We start from the raw sequence: 22,382 nt of genomic DNA, 5'->3' as shown, positions 1-22,382 counted from the left end.
TTGACGACGCGCACAAGGAGCCGGGAACCAGCTTAATATCAAACTTAAGCTTAAGCTGGTTCCCGGCTCCCTATGCGCGTCATTATCACAAGCTAAAATATTCTTCTGTGGAAATTTTGTATATTTTAGTTACCACAAAGTACATTCTAGGATTGTCCTGTACGATTTTATTTATATGAAATCAAGGAGGGTGGGATTATTACATTCTGTGCTGCTGATTCTGTCAAGACATTACATAATCAGTTGCAGTGGTGGGATATTTCTTTACCTTTAATTCCATTAGTATGGGCTTGAGAACTTCTTCGTATGCTTCTTCTGGTGTTTTATTTACAGAGTTATGGGAGGGTCTACTGTTCACTGAGTAAAACAGGTTTGGGCGATCACATGATGCGGATTCTAAGCTGTAGTTTGCGCAAAACCGAAGATGTTTTGCAATGTGTTTTTTTTGTCGTTTTTGTAGCTGTTGCTGTCAAAGCAACAACTTTTGCTTGTGGTAGTATAGCCCGTAACATGTCCAGTTGTCGATAATCAGTGCGGAAACTCTCACACCACGTTTCAATGCAGTGAGCCTCATCCACAATGATATGCGATACCTTCTCCTGATATATATATTTTTTTTTAGCTCACCAAGGAACCCCTTCTGTAACAAGTGCTCAGGGTGCCCGAGAATATATGTTGGCATATGGGACATGACACTTTCGAATCCAAAACGCTCTGGTATAATTTGCACACACCTTTGGCCGTAATACTTAGCCTTTTCATGGATGATTGCATTCAGTGGACTCACAACCAATATGGATGTTAAATATTCCTGCAAAGGGCATTTGCATATCATAGTGCATGAACAAGCTGCCTGACAACGCCTGACTCCCATATAATAAGGAATCAATTCATATGCCAGACTTTTACCGAAACCAGTCGGCAGAACAGTCATTACATCACCGTTTTCTGAAGCGTAAACAATGTCAATTTGCTGTTTCTTCAAACAAAACACAGAAGTATCTAAATCTACAGAGTATCGAATTAATGCACATTTAAGAGCATTAACTCTATTCAACATGTCTTCAATTTTCGCCATTGAACTAGTAAAATGTATAAAGAAATACAGTAGTTTGAACGCTCAGCCGAAACGTAAACATAGCAGACGAAGCAGCGTGGTCCAAAAATAGCAACCAATAGAAACGCACGTAACAGAGCCATTATGTCATTCGTTCACAGCCATCGTCTCATTGGCCTCTACCGGCTCCTAGATTGTGATATTGGAGACGGGGCCCAGCTTAACTTAAGCTGGGCCCCGTCTCACAATAACTGGTAATAAACTGGTTTCACTGTATACGCGACGCTTTCAGCCTTCGCAAATAGTAGACAGAGGAGCTACTCGGCTAATCCACCCAGGGTTGCTTGACCCGGAATGAGACGATTTTGTTGAACCAGTGACCGCAGGGATGTATTTGCAACATCGGCACTGGGTTATTATGTAAGTGAACAGTAAGCACATGAATGAATGCATGCTAGACCAGTAATCTCAGTTTAGGTTTGTGTGAAACATGAGAGCTGGTCCCACACACACACACAAGGACAAGGGGAATCCCCTTTGAGGCGTTTCGTAACATGGCGATACTTGTTGACGTGATGGGACACCGTTTCCTAACTATGTCATTGTACTGACGATACATGTCGTACACAAGACTAAATAACAGATCTTATTATCATCCACAGATATATCCGCAATATGCCTAGTTACCAGCTGGTTACATAAGCACTGACAGTCTCGATAACACATGACAATATAGTATCAACAAAGATAACAGGTGCAAACATAACGATGGGAAGCTAGGAAATGGAGAAATCTTTCACAGGTTTTAGAAGATCACCACTACTAGACTATATCTCCAACCTACAAATGGTTACTTTCACTACCTATGATGGAAATCATCCTAACAATCAATTGCCAGTAGTTCAGTCAATCCTCAGAAAGTGTAAACAACATTGAGATCCTCCCTCCTAGTTTGTTTGTTTAATGCGGAACTCAGCAATATTCTTTCGACCTCAGTGGCCAGTAGATAATCGAGACCAGACAATTCAGTGATTGATATTAATAGATGGTCATGGTACTTGTAATAACATGCTATCACCGAGGGCAACCACTCAGTTGATTAAGTCACCTCTTACGACCAGCATACGTTACCTATTCTGACCCGGAATCACGACTGAAGTAGTTGTTGATAGGGTACAGTAGATATGTACCTCACGATTGGAGGTAAATAGAAGCACAACACCCGGCTATCTGCCATGTTGTTTCTAGGGTGAAATAGATGCACAACACCCAGCTATCAGCCATATTGTTTCTAGGGTGAAATAGATGCACAACTGCCAGCTATCTGCCATGTTGTTTCTGGTGTGGAATAGATGCACAACACCCCGCTATCAACCATGTTGTTTCTAGGGTGAAATAGATGCACAACTGCCAGCTATCTGCCATGTTGTTTCTGGGGTGGAATAGATGCACAACACCCCGCTATCAACCATGTTGTTTCTAGGGTATAGGTATGACTGTATGAATGGATGTACAAATGAAGTCAGTTATGATTTTATACATCTATGTTTGTGAAGCCAGTTGTAACAGGAATAAAGTTATACAATTACGAGGGAGTCGATGGACAAAGTTGCGAGTAAAACGGTAACCAATGCGACCTAATTTAAAATTTGTCTACTGTCTAAAATTCAGATGTAGCCAAATGACTACCTAGAAAAATATCTTGTGGCGACTAAATGTTATGCTACACATCTGTAGCCCCAAATTAAATAACAGCTGATGTTGGAAAACACCTCTGCTAATAACTGTACTCGCAAATAATTCCTTCTAAAGTCGACAATAAACCAAAGTACATAAAAATTAATGTAATTAGTACTTTATTTTAGTTGGCAATGCTCTTTGGATAAGCGAGGATATACCTATATAATCTAGTAATATAAATTGCATCATTGTTCAAGTCACAAGTAACAAAATTCAAGTACAGTTTCCATTAAGATACATTTTTAAGACTAGTGCTGTAACTTGTACATATTAAAATAGTTATTTGATAAACATAATTTCAAATGCTTTGGGCTACCTACAATATTGGCTTGACTTCTTGATTTTACCACTGGCTACCTGGAAAAAAATACTTGTAGCCATATGGCTTCTTGGTAAAAATTTAAACTTTGAGGCCTGTTATAGGAGAGTGGGTACAAGGTTATGTTATATACAACTATCACAACTGTGTTTATACAATTGATTCAATGAATTGATAGAGTTGACTGCACTTTGAGTATATAGATACTGTCCCATGTACTCTCGACTGACTGATGGCTTGGCTCGTCTCATGTTGATAGCCTCTTGGAATTTGCACTCCCTCCATTTGTTAATGTTTGTACAGAAGACGTTAGTAGGAGTGAAACGATACAACGGTGTGCCAGTGCATTGAAAGTTTTTATGCTACAATTCAATCGACAATAGGTTTTCTCCTTTATCAATGCAAGACGATACTCTTGCTAAAATATCTAACTTACTGCTTGTTTAATGACCCCCAGCAATTTTGTCATTCAAATATCGCAAAATGTCATTAACGTTCCAAGTTTACTGCTAATAATAGCAGCTACGCATATGTGTCTGCAGCTTGAATTTCCTTTTGAACATGCTCCGAATTATTTATAAAGAAGTTTCCACACAATTTGACATAAATAAGTGTAGTACGATATGTATCATATCGTACCTTGCTGTATCATTTCACCCCTAGAAGTTAGTGTGTTGTGTTATATGGCAGTGTATTTTATTGTTTAACAATGATTGTAACCATGGTAACTGTTACATTGTTTCTGTTGAGATTCGGGAGACGCTCATGACATTGTGTTTCGACAGTGATCAGTTTTCAGGAAGTTTCTATATTTAGATGGAAGTGTGGTGTGTAAGCTTCCAGTCCGGTATGGCGCGGACGGTGATAGTATGTTATAGAAACTTCTGTAATGTACTAGTGCCTCTAGACTGGTAAAGGCACTGTGTAGAACTTTTCAGTAACTAGTTGGGCTGTATATAAGGGGACAATAGCATGTAACAGATGCCAGGAAATGGAGTGCTTGGGGCTGTTGATGATGTGTTCCGAGAGGGATAATAAAGAAAATTATATCCAGAATATTATAAACAAATTGTCAATGCCTGTAAAGACTCCAGATTAATCTGGTCCCAAATATGTATTCCAGGTTAGAGTTGGTCCGATGCAGCCTGTGCTGGTCATAACAGGCGTCTCAGGTGTGTAATGACAGGTCAATGGCAACATGTCAACCATGATGACATCAAGCTGGCAAGCAGACTCTTAGAGATTTCTCAAGACTGCAGAATGTGACGTGGCGGACAACTTGATATTGAACTGAGTATAGGAGTTAAATGCTTGTAACCTTCACACTGGCACACCTTGAAAAATAGCAAAAGCATGTGTTGTGGTTTTGAGTGAGTGAGTTTGATTTTACGCCGCTTTTAGCAATATTCCAGCAATATCACGGCGGGGGACAGCAGAAATGGGCTGCGGTTTTGAAATGTAAATGTGGCTAGTTTCTAGTTACAACTTTTATTTATAACAAGGAACTTGATCACAGATGTCACTGATAATCTACCACGTTTCATGTTTTATTGCAGATAGAAGAACATTTCACATCATGTACAGCTAGCCCAAATAACCTCATGAGGGAGAAGATGTTTCATTCAGAAGAAGTTTGAAAAGATGAACTTTTCAGACATTAAACAACTGCACTCAGAAGCAGATCGGCTCCAGACATTCGAACACTGGCCTCTAGCCTCCGCAGTCAACCCCCAGCGACTCGCCAAGGCGGGGTTTTATTATATCGGACCGAGTGACAGAGTGAGGTGTGTCTTTTGTTACGGAATCCTCAAGAGTTGGCTCCCTAATGATGACCCAGAAACAGAACACAGAACCCACTTCCCCGACTGCCCATTCCTGCAGGGTAGGGAGGTGGGAAATGTTCCCATGCCAACATGGCAGGCGGCAAGGCCAAGGTCGCTTGTCCGAATGGAGAGCATTCGGTTTCCGGCTTATGATGAGATTGGTACCCGCTTGGAGTCCGTGTCTAGACTGCCACGGAGTGTACTGCAGGACAGACAGGTGATTGCGGAGGCAGGCTTTTTCTATACAGGTGAGTGGGCGATTGACTGAGTGGGATGGTGGGTTGGTGAGTGAGTGAGTGGGGGGGTGACTGAGTGAATCCATGTCTGGACTGTCAGGGAGTGAACAGACAGGTGATATTTCTGAATTTTATCAAATAAAGAAATTCCAAATTTGTGAACTAAAACTAATGCCATGGGCACTTGTTTTGGAAACGTAGATGAATTACTGTAACACATATATATAACTCAGAAAAACATATACAAGACATTGCCAACATCTGCCGAGACATCTGTAATTGTCTTCATGCAGGCTTTGGTGACAGCGTCAAATGTTTCTCCTGCGGAGGTGCATTGCGGAACTGGCAGAAGGATGACGACCCCTGGATTGAGCATGCGCGGTGGTTTCCCCGATGCCCCTACGTCCGTCAGCAGAAGGGGAATGAGTTTGTAGATGACATTGAAGCCAATTTCAGGAATGCAGTAAGTGGCATGGTGGGTAGTACTTCTACTTATCTTCCTTGCCTGCTGTCACGTCTGTGTTGGTCTGAGTGTCCTTTCAGGTCTGTGTTTGTGCCACCATCATTGTCTTCAGCTATGACTGTGTGATTGTAGAGGAAGGCGTCTTCTATACACATGGGTGAGTGAGTGAGTGAGTGAGTGAGTCCGTGTCTAGACTGCCAGGGAGTGTACTTCAGGACAGACAGGTGATTGCCGATGCAGGCTTATTCTATACAGTTGAATGAGTGAGTGAGTGAGTCCGTATCTATCATTTCTAACTGCAATATATAATGTCTATATTTATCCTTAATCTGATCATTATAAATATCATTTCTAACTGCATTGTAATCTGGTCTATATTTACCCTTAATCTGTTCATTATAAATATCATTTTTAGTAACATTGTAATCTGGTCTATATTTACCCTTAATCTGATCATTATAAATATAATTTATTATTACATTGTAATTTGGTCTATATTTACCCTTCATTATGTCATTATAAATATCCTTTCTAATTACATTGTAATCTGGTCTATATTTACCCTTTATCTGGTCATTATAAATATCCTTTCTAATTACATTGTAATCTGGTCTATATTTACCCTTCATCTGGTCATTATGAATATCCTTTCTAATTAAATTGTAATCTGGTCTATATTTACCCTTAATCTGGTCATTTTAAATATCCTTTTTGTATTACATTGTAATCTGGTCTATATTTACCCTTCATCTGTTCATTTTTAATATCTTTTCTAGTAACATAGTAATTTGTTCTATATTTACCCTTCATCATGTCATTTTAAATATCCTTTCTAATTACATTGTAATCTGGTCTATATTTACCCTTCATCTGGTCATTATGAATATCCTTTCTAATTAAATTGTAATCTGGTCTATATTTACCCTTAATCTGATCATTATAAATATCATTTCTAATAACATTGTAATCTGGTCCATATTTACCCTTAATCTGGTCTTTAAAAATATAATTTATTATTACATTGTAATCTGGTCTATATTTACCCTAAATCTGATCATTTTTAATATCTTTTCTAGTAACATAGTAATTTGTTCTATATTTACCCTTCATCATGTCATTTTAAATATCCTTTCAAATTACATTGTAATCTGGTCTATATTTACCCTTAATCTGGTCATTATAAATATCCTTTCTAATTAATTGTAACCTGGTCTATATTTAACCTTAATCTGGTCATTATAAATATCCTTTCTAATCAAATTGTAATCTGGTTTATATTTACCCTTAATCTGGTCATTATAAATATCCTTTCTAATTAAATTGTAATCTGGTCTATATTTACCCTTAATCTGGTCATTATAAATATCCTTTCTAATTACATTGTAATCTGGTCAGGGGTCCGGAAAATTTAAAATCCCAATCGGACATTTACATTTATGCCACGCCCCCTTCAAACAGCGTGTTTTAGTACGACTTTTTACACACAAATTACAAGTTGTTACGTATTCATAATATGATGAATTATGAATTGTTTCAATTTAAATTGTTTAATTCACCGGACAATTAATAACAAATAATATCATTTTAGATATATATGGAAAACATTCGTTTGTTTCTGTTATAATAACGATCTGTCAACGTTGTGAACGGTCTAATTAATATTCATGAGTCTGCTAGAGTGTACACGTTGTAACATTTGGATCGAGACTATTATCCCATATTTGGTTATCACGTGACCTCACTGGAAAAGGTTTTTTTTAAAACTAAAGATTATTTAAAACAAGACAGATAATATAATCATAAATCATAAACTATCGTTGATAGCAGTAGTTATTTGAATACTTTTTCATCTGTACTTAATTATTGACCATAAAATTTTTTGTAATCGATCGTCACAGAAAGCAAAATGGCGGTCAATCAAGATTCAATATACGACTAGCTACTGAAAACAATAAAATCTGCAAATCCTCGTTGTTTGTCAACCAAGTGAAAGTCGTTAGCCACGACTTACAAAATGATCATTCAGACTTTGAGGGTTTGGCAGATCCGCTCGACTGATCTGCATCGGTCGACTGGCTGTCGTCACGCTTTCGCTTCTTGACTGAGGTTACGTATCGTAACATTGTGAGGATAATGAGGTACATCGATGATGCAAGGTATTTATGTACAGTTGTAAATACGTTTTACTCAAATTAACAAGATGTTCTCAGTAATAAATCCTCGATTAATCAGTGTCAACTCAGTTTATTGCCTATTACAGTGATTGACCGATTGGACTATCATTCTAGGTACGATGTATTTACAGCAATCAAAACAAACAAAGCTTGTCAGTGTAGATAATCTTCATTGTGTTACAACTGCAGACAGAAATTGCTCAGTCCTAACGGTTGATCATGTCCGGTCAAAATTTAAGAATGTCCGGACAATACTTTTTAAAATGTCCGGACAGAAAAATTTAAATGTCCGGTAAGCAATATTTTAGACCGGACATTTGAGATTCCCAATCGGACATGTCCGGCGCATATGACGGTTTCCGGACCCCTGAATCTGGTCTATATTTACCCTTAATCTGGTCATTATAAATATCCTTTCTAATTAAATTGTAATCTGGTCTATATTTACCCTTAATCTGATCATTATAAATATCATTTCTAATAACATTGTAATCTGGTCCATATTTACCCTTAATCTGGTCTTTAAAAATATAATTTATTATTACATTGTAATCTGGTCTATATTTACCCTAAATCTGATCATTATAAATATGATTTCTAATAACATTGTAATCTGGTCTATATTTACCCTTCATCATGTCATTTTAAATATCCTTTCTAATTACATTGTAATCTGGTCTATATTTACCCTTAATCTGGTCATTATGAATATCCTTTCTAATTAATTGTAACCTGGTCTGTATTTAACCTTAATCTGGTCATTATAAATATCCTTTCTAATCAAATTGTAATCTGGTCTATATTTACCCTTAATCTGGTCATTATAAATATCCTTTCTAATTAAATTGTAATCTGGTCTATATTTACCCTTAAACTGGTTGTGATAAGGTAAAAATGTCACGTGAACATGATCTGTGTTCCAGTCACTGCCGCAGTCGCCCCAAAGGGAACATCCTATACCAGGTGAGTTCCACTGAATGTAGGATGTAGGATGTGTTAATCGTAGGATGAGATTTGTGTCTCTATTCTCCAAGCCCAAGATTGAATTGGTCCCCTGTAACCTATGCTGATCTCCAGGTGAGGATTCCAGGTTAGAATTGGTCTAAAGTAACCCATGCTGGTCTACAGATGGGGATTCCAGGTTAGAATTGGTCCCCAGTAGCCTATGCTGGTCTACAGGTGGGGATTCCAGGTTAGAATTGGCCCCCAGTAACCTATCCTGGTCTCCAGGTGGGGATTCCAGGTTAGAATTGGTCTAAAGTAACCTATGCTGGTCTAGAGGTAGGGATATTCGGGTTAGAATTGGCCCCCAGTAACCTATCCTGGTCTCCAGGTGGGGATTCCAGGTTAGAATTGGTCTAAAGTAACCAATGCTGGTCTAGAGGTGGGGATATTCGGGTTAGAATTGGCCCCCAGTAACCTTTGCTGGTCTCCAGGTGGGGATTCCAGGTTAGAATTGGTCCCCAGTAACCCATGCTGGTCTACAGGTGGGGATTCCAGGTTAGAATTGATCCCAAGTAACCTATGCTGGTCTCCAGGTGGGGATATTCGGGTTAGAATTGGCCCCCAGTAACCCATGCTGGTCTATAGGTGGGGATTCCAGGTTAGAATTGATCCCAAGTAACCTATGCTGGGCTAGAGGTGGGGATATTCGGGTTAGAATTGGCCCCCAGTAACCCATGCTGGTCTATAGGTGGGGATTCCAGGTTAGAACTGGTTCTCCGTAACCTATGCTGGTCTCCACGTGGGGAATCTGGGTTCGAACTGGACCCAAGTAACATATGCTGGTCTACAGGTGGGGAATCCAGGTTACAATTGTCCCCAGTAACCTATGCTGGTCTCCAGGTGGGGATTCAAGGTTAGATTTTATCCCAAGTAACCTATGCCGGTCTACAGGTGGGGATTCCAGGTTAGAATTGGCCCCCAGTAACCTATGCTGGTCTACATGTGGGGATTCCAGGTTAGAATTGGTTCTTCATCACTGAAGATGCTACACCATGGATCATTGGTCAGGCTCGGTCACTTGGTTGATTGCGTGTCCTCAAACCCCAACAGTGTGGATCACTGCTCATAATATCAATTACTGAGTGTGTCATGAAACCACAGACAAACAATTTAAACGTTGATCCCTGACTCAGAAAACAACCAAGCACTTTTAAAATGAAAGCCATCCATGTTATGTTTCCAAGTACTTGATCGTCTCCTAACCAACACAACTTCATGCATATTTCAGCTCTGTTGGTCAAATAACAGCATATTTCTACCTTCTTTGACACATCTTAGTCTGTCTCATTGATCGGCCTGTTATACCAATATGATTAATGAATCTACCAGTTTCCATGAAAAGATATGTATTACTATGGAATATTTTTGGGAATCAGTGTGATATACTAATATGTTAAGGAATGACAGATAGACGCCATGAAGTGTGGTCTCCCATGATCCAGGCAGTAGTGGAGAGTGGCTACAGTGTGGAGGTCGTACAGAGGGTTCTGCTTGATCTCAAGCGATTACGAGGTGCGTGTCCATCTCTTCCTTCTGTCCTGTGTTTGTAGTACTCCGCATTTACAGTAAATTGGCCCCCAGTACAGTAAATGTATCTGGTCAAGATGCAGTCATGTACAGGGAGACTGCAGCATTAACCAACACTCACTCACAGCACGGTCTGACTGCCATGTTTTCTCCTCTGTCCACCAGGTCCAAATTCTCAAATTGATGTGCAAAGCTTGATGGAAGCCGTTATGAGGGACCAGGAGGAAAAAGGTGGCTCCGGATCAGCATCACAGGCTCGTCCTGCCCCATCAGGTAGGCTGGTTACCATGGTTACATTGGCTGGGGATGCATGACCCATCTCTACTGCCTTAACTTAGTGTCCATACAGTCAATAACAACATTATTGGCTGTGTTCTTCAGGAGCCCCGCTGGGATATTCCTGGAACATGATATATTTCAGCCATGCCATGCCATCCCCTGACACTGCAGAAAGCATCTCCAGTACCCATGCTTGTTTTATTGAGATCATTTGGTTTCAGTGTGTGACCTGATCGTGTGTCTTCTTGTCCCCATGGTATGTGTCATCAGTGTTCGAAGTAATTTTAGGAGCCAACAAGACAGTCGGGCAGGTGATCCATAAGTTTTCTCGGCCAATCTTCAAAGTTACCTGCCCACTTTCAGGCATTATGAATATTAAAAAATCACAAAAACTGAGAGACAAGTTGTGTCTTGTGTCTTCAGCTGAAATAACGCAAGCATTTACTTTAGAATCTTTAAAGGTTATAATTCTTAAGTAGTCTTAAACTTACTTGCCAGACAGTTGGGCAGGTGGAGGAAAATTTCATGCGGGCAGGCGGGCAGGCGGGCAGGCGGGCAGTTTTTTCGGACACCGTGTGGCATTCCTCATGCACTCAACCCCTGGTTCAGCTTGCCCAGAATGTTTACACGATGCTATGGTCTCGGTGGAATATTTTTCACTGGGAATAAACTACAATATTACCCATAATGGAAGAAAGCTCATGTGTAACAGCTTTTCCATATTTGCTATTGCGCATTTTTGCGATTCTCAATGCTGACTGGGCCTTCGATGCTCTGTGACGTCTAAATGCTTCATTGTTGAGAAGATTACAATGACGTCATCCATTGTTTAAGTTGTCACAAACTGATTTCATTATGTCATCTTAGCAATTGGCTTCCTTCAGTGAAGTTTCTCTGTGGGGTTGAAATTTCATACGTTTTTTTTCGTTTTTTTCTCTTTAAATGTCAATATATGTGACCCGGCAGGAGAAAAGAAGTATGGTTGCTGGGATATCATTGTGCTGTGACAATATTAAGACATTTGACGTCAACTTACTTCAGTGAAGATCGATATGTGTGATGTCATGTATCTCTATATATAAATATGAATTGAAGCTTGTGAATTGAATTTTTGTGTTCTGAAGATGCTGTAGTTTTAAGATGTAATGAAAAGTCAATGTTTCACCCGTTGGGTCCCTTATCTCATGGCTGGTGGGCCCAGCCGTCTAAGGTGCCGCACGCCAGAAACCTCTGATAGTAGGTTCGAATCCCGGTTCGCCCCGATTATGTTTCTAGGTTTGTCAGCACCATACCTGTGCTCGTGGGTTTCACTGAAGTGGTAAATGTCTAAGACCTGCATCACTTCAGGCTTTCATCCTACATTAAGCCGACATGCCATGATATAACTGGAATACTGTTAAAGCGGCGTTAAACACAACTCACTCACTCACTCATGGTGGGTCACATATGGAAAACCTACTTCAAGCTCAGACTTACAGGTTATCTGTCTCTCATGAATGAATGCTGCAAGTCCCTCGCCAGTTCATTCACAGGGAACAGGTTATCTGTCTCTCATGAATGAATGCTGCAAGTCCCTCGCCAGTTCATTCACAGGGAACAGGTTATCTGTCTCTCATGAATGAATGCTGCAAGTCCTTTGCCAGTTCATTCACAGGGAACAGGTTATCTGTGTCTCATGAATGAATGCTGCAAGTCCCTCGCCAGTTCATTCACAGGGGACAGGTGATCTGTCTCTCATGAATGAATGCTGCAAGTCCCTCGCCAGTTCATTCACAGGGGACAGGTTATCTGTCTCTCATGAATGAATGCTGCAAGTCCCTCGCCAGTTCATTCACAGGGGACAGGTTATCTGTCTCTCATGAATGAATGCTGCAAGTCCCTCGCCAGTTCATTCACAGGGAACAGGTTATCTGTCTCTCATGAATGAATGTTGCAAGTCCCTCGCCAGTTCATTCACAGGGGACAGGTTATCTGTCTCTCATGAATGAATGCTGCAAGTCCCTCGCCAGTTCATTCACAGGGGACAGGTTATTTGTCTCTCATGAATGAATGCTGCAAGTCCCTCGCCAGTTCATTCACAGGGGACAGGTTATCTGTCTCTCATGAATGAATGCTGCAAGTCCCTCGCCAGTTCATTCACAGGGGACAGGTTATCCGTCTCTCTTGAATGAATGCTGCAAGTCCCTCGCCAGTTCATTCACAGGGGACAGGTTATCTGTCTCTCTTGAATGAATGCTGCAAGTCCCACGCCAGTTCATTCACAGGGGACAGGTTATCTGTCTCTCATGAATGAATGCTGCAAGTCCCTCGCCAGTTCATTCACAGGGGACAGGTTATCTGTCTCTCATGAATGAATGCTGCAAGTCCCTCGCCAGTTCATTCACAGGGGACAGGTTATCCGTCTCTCTTGAATGAATGCTGCAAGTCCCTCGCCAGTTCATTCACAGGGGACAGGGTATCTGTCTCTCTTGAATGAATGCTGCAAGTCCCACGCCAGTTCATTCACAGGGGACAGGTTATCTGTCTCTCATGAATGAATGCTGCAAGTCCCTCGCCAGTTCATTCACAGGGGACAGGTTATCTGTCTCTCATGAATGAATGCTGCAAGTCCCTCGCCAGTTCATTCACAGGGGACAGGTGATCTGTCTCTCATGAATGAATGCTGCAAGTCCCTCGCCAGTTCATTCACAGGGGACAGGTTATCTGTCTCTCATAAATGAATGCTGCAAGTCCCTCGCCAGTTCATTCACAGGGGACAGGTTATCTGTTATTCCTCATAGCTCGTTGGTTATTCTCTTCCCTCACTCACTCATTAACTTCTTACATTGTTGGATGTAGTTGATGACTGAATGATCAAGAATGTATTCTCCACAATTAAAGAACGATATCATTCCATATCACGTCACATCCATCCATGAGTCTTGTTCTGTGTTCCCAGGTACACACTGGGACCCCGAGGATCGAATCATCTGTAAGATCTGCATGGAGCGAGAGGTTGAGGTCACCTTCCAGCCCTGCGGCCATCTTGTTTGTTGTGAGGAATGTACCCATCACATCCAGGATTGTCCGGTCTGCCGGAGAGCAATCCGATCCACAGTCCGCACATACTTAGCTTAATGTTCAAGAAGTACAGTACAGTCAGCGTTGTAATGGCCTTGTTATCTTTCACTCCAACAGTTTGGGACTGTTGATGTCAATGATTCCAACTGTAAACTGTAAACTGATTCTGTCATAAGATAGTATTTTCGTCTTCACTAGAGTATTCCTGGACCAAGTGTCAGCTGTTTCTACAGTACTTGCAGCTTGTGTTCTGATAGAGAGGAGATTTAGAGCCTGAAGTGGGGGAACCAAGTCAGAAATACCTGAGTATTTACAGACTAAAAGTCTTAAGATATCTTAGGTAGGGAACATTATCCATATTAAGGTTAATTATGAACATACCAATACTTAAAGAAAACATCATGGACTGGTTTTTTTATTATTTAAAGAAATATCTTGAAACTTTATATTTTTAAGCAATGTTTCTAGTGAAAGGTTATGATTTTATTTTCATATTGATATTAATCTGAAAATGTTAATTTAAAACAGTAAAACATATTTTAGATTTATAAGTAATTTTGACATCTATGGATTTAGAACTCCAAAAATAATTATTTTAGCAAATTTTCTAGATAAATAATAATAGAAAATAACAAAAAAATTGTTCTCAATAGAGTGTACCTGCTAAATCTAATTATTTTCTTACTTTAGACAAATTTTATTTTATGTATTTTCTCATGCTTTTAGAAAATCATACTGCATAACAAATATTCTTCAGGAAAAGAAGTGATGAGAGTTATCCCCCTTTGACAACGTTGACATTGCCTTGGAACATTTCAACTTGACTGGATATTATTTTTGACAGTACATGCAGCTTGTGTTTCACAGGTTTCCTTGAGTTTGACCTCTGCCATATTGTCTTATTTCATCCAAGGGCTCACAACAGACTTTTATACCTACTATATCAGAAGCTCCTCACAGCGATAGCCCATTCGCGGAGCTCTCCATACCGTCACTGCCACCATTCAAAGTGCCCCACTGTGATAGGTGGCCACAACCATGCTCCGTGAAGATCCGGGGTAGTATATAGGTCTTCAGCAATCCTTGCTTGCTGTAAAAGGCAACTATGCTTGTTGTAAGAGGCGACAAACAGGATCGGATGGTCAGACTTGCTGACTTGGTTGATGTATGTCATCATATCCCAATTGCGTAGATCTATGCTAATGATGTCAATCACTGGATTGTCGGGTCCAGACTCAATCATTTACAGACCGCCGTCATATAGCTGGAATATTGCTGAGAGCTGCGTTCAACAAACAAACATACAACCACGTTTGGAGTTGAACTTGCAGCCGACTGACCGTCATGTTTACAAGCAAGTAATGACTGTCATGACGCTGAATACTCTTACCCCAGCTAAATTATTTTCTTTGTTTGTCAATTTGAATTTCTGTTTCATTTCAACTATGATGTAATTGGTACAGTAAGAATGTAATGGCCGCGACCTCACTGGTGGCAGCGATTTTTCCGAGTGTGTAACGAAGGTGTCACGCACTGGGAAGGAGCTAGACTATTTCCTTGATGGGTGACATGGAAGGTGAAGGCCACTCATTGGGACCTGGCGAACTATTGATGCAATATCATAATTGTCGAACTTTATGATGTTTTGGGCGGTGCCTGAGAACCAAGACTGTTATTTTTTGGTAGCCTAGGCTTGTCAACGCTATTGCCAGTGCTTGCAAGTTTCTCCACAGTGGTAAATGTCCAAGACCAGCATCACTCCTGCGTTTCCTCAAGCTGAGGCGTTGTGTTGTTACTTAAATACTGCTGAAAGAGTTCAACCCATCTCACTCACTCCCAGCATACTTGTTTATCATCTTTGTTTACTGGTAGATGTTTATTAGAATTAGGAAATTGGTGGGAATGAATACACAAATCGTTTTCCTGTTTACTGTTATGCAAGTCAGGCTCCTTTGAACAGAATATTTTGAGTCCTGTAACATGTTTGATAATAGATAGGAATGAGTTTAATGGCTCAAGTTCAAAACGTTCTGAAGTTACGTCCCAAGTTCCACAATGTTCAGGAAGTTAAGTCCCAAGTTCCACAATGTTCAAGAAGTTACATCCCAAGTTCCACAATGTTCAAGAAGTTACGTCCCAAGTTCCACAATGTTCAAGGAGTTACGTCCCAAGTTCCACAATGTTCAAGAAGTTACGTCCCAAGTTCCACAATGTTCAGGAAGTTACATCCCAAGTTCGACAATGTTCAAGAAGTTACGTCCCAAGTTCCACAATGTTCAGGAAGTTACGTCCCAAGTTCCACAATGTTCAAGAAGTTACGTCCCAAGTTCCACAATGTTCAAGAAGTTACGTCCCAAGTTCCACAATGTTCAAGAAGTTACATCCCAAGTTCCACAATGTTCAAGAAGTTACATCCCAAGTTCCACAATGTTCAAGAAGTTACGTCCCAAGTTCCACAATGTTCAAGATGTTACGTCCCAAGTTCGACAATGTTCAAGAAGTTACATCCCAAGTTCGACAATGTTCAAGAAGTTACATCCCAAGTTCCACAATGTTCAAGAAGTTACATCCCAAGTTCGACAATGTTCAAGAAGTTACATCCCAAGTTCCACAATGTTCAAGAAGTTACGTCCCAAGTTTGACAATGTTCAGGATGTTACGTCCCAAGTTCAACAAAGTTGATCTAAAGAAATCTGAAAAATAATGGGTCAAACAGAAGGTAGTAATATATGACCCCATCCCTTTTCCTCACCTCATCTCTTTTCGAGACCCTAAACAGAATGTGACCAATGACGTAAACAAGGTAGATGCGCTCATGGGGTGTATGTGATGTTTGTATGTACATGGGATCAGGTCCCGTGAAGATTCTCAGGGTAGAATAGGTCTTCAGCAACCCATGCTTGTTGTAAGAGGCGACTAAAACGGGATTGGGTGGTCAGGTTCACTGACTTGGTTGATGCATGTCATCGTATCCTAATTGCATAGATCGATGCACATGATGTCAATCACTGGATTGTCTTGTCCAGACTCGATTATTTACAGACCGCCGTCATATAGCTGGAATGTTGCCGAGTGCGGCGTTAAACAAGAAACAAATGTGATCAGATAGACAGGGGTCTACGTATGTTTATTCATCTTCTACTTGTTGTTAATTGGTACCGATTCTGTTTTGTTTGTACCGGTACATGTTACTCTGCTCACTTGCAGTTATTATACTATCTCCCGCCCAAATAACGTCTTGCGGGGGACATAGAAAAGGGCTCTGTTCGTCACATTTTGTTTCAAGAGCATAACTCATAAACCGTTCTTTATGCCCGATATTTCTTTATGACATGTTGCAAACACACCAGCATGCGTTGAGCTGGTGCCTTTTGCTTTCAAGAATTTTTTAACAAATATAATTTGTAGTTTAAAGGGATGAAGCTGGACTTGTACAAATGGGGATTCCATTTTGAGGAGCATAACTCTTAAACCATTCCATATTTCTTCATGAAACTTTGTGAGTACATCAGATATCATATATCACACTACCCTGTTAGAATAGGTCATCAGCAGCCAATGCTTATTTTGAAAGGCCGCTACATTGACTAGGTGGTCTGGCTTTGCTGAGATTTTGTTATGTGAAGTTACTTGATTTGTGTATTGATAGCTTTTTCTCAGTTTATTTTGATTTCATTGGGTTTCCACGAACAAACAAGTATGTACAAGAGATGTATTTGCATATTATCCTTGAATTTGAAACAAGCTTTGTAACTTATGTTTTGGTAAATGATGATTGTGTAATCTTAATCTGTGACTTTTGCCAATAGTCTGAAAACCCAGTTTAGTAACTGTTTTGTCAGTGTCGCGTTAACGAATAAACAGACAAACAATTAAGCTCAGCCAATAATTGCCCATATATAATACCACCAAAATCTACAGAATATTGCGCGGAGAGACATCTGGTGAGTGAAACTGCTGTTCTGCCTGTTGAGAATGACCTCCTCCATTGCACTGTGAGATCCTATGTATTGTGGTCATGCTGAGACCAGACCAGTTGTACGTCTTGTTTCACAGAGTTTCTTGGTTGAGATGTTCAGGTGAAGAGCCAAAATAACATCATTTCTAAAAGAAGTATTTAGCAAAAAAAACATAAAAAGACACAGACACTCCTAAGTCAATTCCCAACATGGTCGTCTGACTCCTACACCCTAGAGAATAAATTTGTGAGAGAGTGAGTGAGTTTGGTTTAGTGCCGCTTTAAACAATATGGCATGTCAGTTTCCTGTGAGAGGAAAGCCTGAAGTGATGCAGGTCTGAGACGTTTACCACTTTGTGGAAACCATGGGTATGGTGCTGACTAATCTAGAAACTTGATCAGGGTGGACCGGGATTCAAACCCACAAACCAAAGGGACACAACTCTGTACTGCGAAATTGCGGCATCTTAGACAACTGGGCCACCCCTGCCCCAGAGAATAGATTTGGGTTTTTGGATATATTTAGATAAGCCAACTTTATTTCCGAGACTATATGTCAGTCTACCAACATTGGTACAATATGTGATGCCATTTATTTATTGCCCTTGGTATAATCTGGATGGAATATTTTTCGAAGCTATGTAATATCTAGTGGACTTACTCATGGTGTCACAGGGGTACGGGTGGCCCAGTCATCTAAGGTGCCACAATTCGCTGTGCAGAGTTGTGTCCCATTGACCACGCCATAAACCCATCACTGTGGGTTCAAATCCCTGTTCACCCCGATTATGTTTCCAGGTTTGTCAGCACCATACCCGTGCTCATGGGTTTCACGAAAGTGGTAAACATCTAAGACCTGCATCACTTCGGGCTTCCATCCCACAGTAAGCTGACACGCCGTGATGTAATCTGGAATACTGTTAAAAGCGGCGTTAAACCCAACTCACTCACTCACTCGCTCGTGATGTCATGAATCAACGTGGAACACTTTGTGTTGTATTTCTGTTAAAGCAAAGTTGTTAATACTCTTTGATGTTTTCACCATGCCTGCATTTATGGAAAGCCATGGATTTGGTTTCATGACCAAGTTGACTTGAAGTCCATCCCAGTCCCTATGTGTTTGTTATCCTAGATATCAACACAGTGAGTGAACTGCCTTGCCATATTCTCTACTATCCTGTGTAGCCACATCCAGTTTGAAGTAGTTACTGTTGTTGAACATATTCCACCCAGAGATGGCCTGTAACCCCTGTCTGTTATAAGAAGTGGCTCATCATGATTGGCTGGTCACAATGTCAGAATGCCTGTTGATTGCATGGAAACTTTTGTTTTTTATCACCCGCCCAACAATGTGAGCAGGGGATATTGAAACGGGCTCCGTCTGTACGTCACGTTTCGTTTCCGGAGCATAATTCAATATTTTTTCATCAAACTTTGCAGGTCTGTCAGGTACATGCTGAACTGGTGCCTTTTGCTATTTAGAACTTTTAGAAATTTTTATTTTTTACGTTTCCTTGGCAACAAGATGGACTTATGTTCTGTGAGGGTAGGGTTTGTTTCCAGAGCATAACTCATAAACCTTTCAATATTTTTTCATCAAACTTTGCAGGTCTGTCAGGTACATGCTGAACTGGTGCCTTTTGCTATTTAGAAATTTTAAAAAGTTTTTATTTTTTACGTTTCCATGGCAACAAGAAGGACTTAGGTTCTGTGAGGGTAGGGTTCGTTTCCGGAGCATAACTCATTAATCGTTCAATATTTTTTCATCAAACTTTGAAAGTCTGTCAGGTACATGCTGAACTGGTGCCTTTTGCTATTTAGAAATTTTAGAAATTTTTATTTTTTACGTTTCCTTGGCAACAAGATGGACTTATGTTCTGTGAGGGTAGGGTTTGTTTCCGGAGCATAACTCATAAACCTTTCAATATTTTTTCATCAAACTTTGCAGGTCTGTCAGGTACATTCTGAACTGGTGCCTTTTGCTATTTAGAAATTTTAGAAAGTTTTTATTTTTTTACGTTTCCATGGCAACAAGAAGGACTTAGGTTCTGTGAGGGTAGGGTTCGTTTCCGGAGCATAACTCATTAATCGTTCAATATTTTTTCATCAAACTTTGCAGGTCTGTCAGGTACATGCTGAACTGGTGCCTTTTGCTATTTAGAAATTTTAGAAATTTTTATTTTTTACATTTCCTTGGCAACAAGATGGACTTAGGTTCTGTGAGGGTAGGGTTCGTTTCCAGAGCATAACTCATAAACCGTTCAGTAATTTTTCATCAAACTTTGCAGGTCTGTCAGGTACATGCTGAACTGGTGCCTTTTGCTATTTAGAAATTTTAGAAATTTTTATTTTTTTATGTTTCCATGGCAACAAGATGGACTTAGGTTCCAAACTCTTCTTTTTTTCACAATTTCCATGACAAGTTCCACCTCGGTTAAAAAAGTTTAGGGTTTGTTTAGATTTAATTATGTCATATATTCTGCAACAGGGGTGGGGGATATAGTCACGTTAGTGGCAAACTCTTGTTTCTTCTTTTTTCAAAATATTTATCTTGTGCAATCCTCAGTGTGAATTGCCAGTGTCATATCGTGAAGTATATGCATTTTTGTCATTACTATATTAAGCTGTATAATATGCATTTTTTTCATTTCTATATTAAGCTGAATTTACACCTCTTATTGAGTTTACTCCATTATATTTTCTTCTGTATTTGATCATCTGAGCTGCATGACATTAAGGTCTTCATACATTTTGTCCTCACCTGGATACTGTTGTGAGAAGCGAAGTAAATGTTTCATTTGGAAAAATTCAAAATGTCCACCTCATCATCTCATGTTAGTGAAACTTTGAAGTTCAAGGTCACTTCGTATGCAATAGACCCGTGAAGGTCCAGGGTGGAATAGGTCTTCAGCAACCCATGCTTGCCGCAGAAGGCGACTAACAGGATCGGGTGGTCAGGCTCGCTGACTTGGTTGATGCATTTCATCGATCCCAAATGCGTGGATCGATGTTCATGAAGTTAATCACTGGATTGTCTGATCCAGACTTGATTATTTACAGACCGCCATCATACAGCTGGAATATTGCTGAGTGGCGTAAAACAACAAACCAACCAACCAACTAATCATATGCAATAGGCATGTTTATTCTCATATCTTGATTGACTTAATTGGTGCTAACGTATGGACCACTCAGCTGGACCACTCCCCTGGGACTATATGGAAGGTCTATAGTTTTTCTGCCCAAATCTATTTATTTTACACAAGCTAGTCTGACATGAGACTAGTTGTTCCTTGTGTCTACCTCAGTCTGCATCCGGTTTGTCTGCTCCGGGTTTGACCACAGTCTGCAGCCCAGCAAAGTGGACAATGGTGGAACACTCCTCACTCCTCAAGGACAGCATCCTAGCCATGCAACTAAATGTCTCATTGTATCTCATTATTTATCATATATATATTTCTATATAATTTAAGATTTTATTGTTTCCCTTATTCACAAGTAATTATTCCACTGGGGTTTGAAAGCAGTTTCTTAATTATTGCCTTAACATTGTTTATGAATTGTTGTGCAAAGACAGCATGGGCGGATACAGAGGGGGGTGGGGGCGGGGGGGTGCACCACCCCCCCCCCCCCCCCCCCCTTTTTATTTCGAAAAAAATCTTTATTTCTGTATAAATTACCACCAAAGACAATAAATAGATCTTAATTGTGCACCCCCCCTTTGCAAAAAAGCTGTATCCGCCCATGGACAGGGTTTACAGCTGATCATCAAAATGTCTATGAAGGAATTCCATGTTTCCAGACGCTGTGTCAATATAACACCTGACACTATAGATACAAACAGTCTGTGCATGTTAAAGATGTTGGCCAATTTTAGGCCAACTTCGTTAAAGTATTTGTCAACAATACAACTGGAAAGTTCTAGTAAAGAAATAGGACTAAGAATTCTAAATATGGATGACAACTTCTAAAATCAATTGATGTCTTCAGCCTCTTCTAAATGAACTTATGTTTGTTGTGTATTTAAAGATATGTCAATACTTTCAGTAATGCTCTGCTTTCAACATGAGGTGGAGGGGTGGAGAGCTGGAACTTGGGATGAGACGAATATATTTTCAGGCAGGACTTATCCAACTGTGTTCTATAGACGGTGGGGACAAACGTGCTGGTATAACACGAGGACAACTTTTGTTTTTCCAACATTGTCAGAAGCATTGTTTTTTCAACAAAATTCTGTGACTCCCCCTCCCATTGTATCCATGGTTATTAGTTAATGTATGGTACGACATATATCCTGATATATTTTAGTGGCTAGATCAGGACATTCTCATCGTGTTATTATTCCTCTTCTTTGTTAAATACACCCTTGGAATTAGTTCATTGTATTGTCAATAGTTGTGTTTTTGCACATAGCATTTGAACAAATATCCGAAACAAGATTTCGGTGAAGTGTACGTGTTTGTCCCAGGAGTATATACAGTAAACCCTTGTTAATCTGGACAGTTGATTTCCAAGTGATAGCATCCAAATTTACATGTTTATGGATGAGCGATTCCTGGTTAGGGGTTAATTTATATTTGTATATACGTAAGTTGTAGGTGTAATTGTCTGTAATAACATTGTCCAGATTAATGGGGGTTCACTATAAGTAGCATGGGGCCAGGTGTTACTGTATCTGTATCGACACAGAGGCTGTACATGCAATGTTGCTTGCAATAAAAATATGTCAACTGTTCGTTCT

General features: G+C 40.0%; 1 protein-coding gene across 6 annotated transcripts; it reads left to right on the top strand.

Moving 5' to 3' along the window:
- Positions 1–1,368: 1,368 nt before the first annotated feature.
- Positions 1,369–15,448, top strand: LOC139473702 (baculoviral IAP repeat-containing protein 7-B-like). Of its 6 annotated transcripts, none has more exons than XM_071256416.1 (7): positions 1,369–1,477; positions 4,673–5,187; positions 5,469–5,638; positions 8,736–8,775; positions 10,225–10,329; positions 10,510–10,617; positions 13,562–15,448. In XM_071256416.1, exons 2-7 carry the CDS (start codon positions 4,758–4,760, stop codon positions 13,738–13,740), a joined length of 1,032 nt encoding a protein of 343 aa, XP_071112517.1. In that variant the 5' UTR covers positions 1,369–1,477; positions 4,673–4,757; the 3' UTR covers positions 13,741–15,448. The 6 variants fall into 6 exon arrangements, with proteins under 6 accessions (XP_071112517.1, XP_071112516.1, XP_071112515.1 ...); XM_071256415.1 differs by having other exon boundaries at positions 10,216–10,329; XM_071256414.1 differs by having other exon boundaries at positions 5,469–5,650.
- Positions 15,449–22,382: the final 6,934 nt, after the last annotated feature.

The sequence above is a fragment of the Haliotis cracherodii genome, unplaced genomic scaffold (genome assembly GCF_022045235.1).
Source record: "Haliotis cracherodii isolate W230 unplaced genomic scaffold, xgHalCrac1.p SCAF_3, whole genome shotgun sequence".
NCBI classification, from domain to species: Eukaryota; Metazoa; Mollusca; class Gastropoda; order Lepetellida; family Haliotidae; genus Haliotis; species Haliotis cracherodii.
This window is presented reverse-complemented; position numbering and strand designations above follow the sequence as displayed.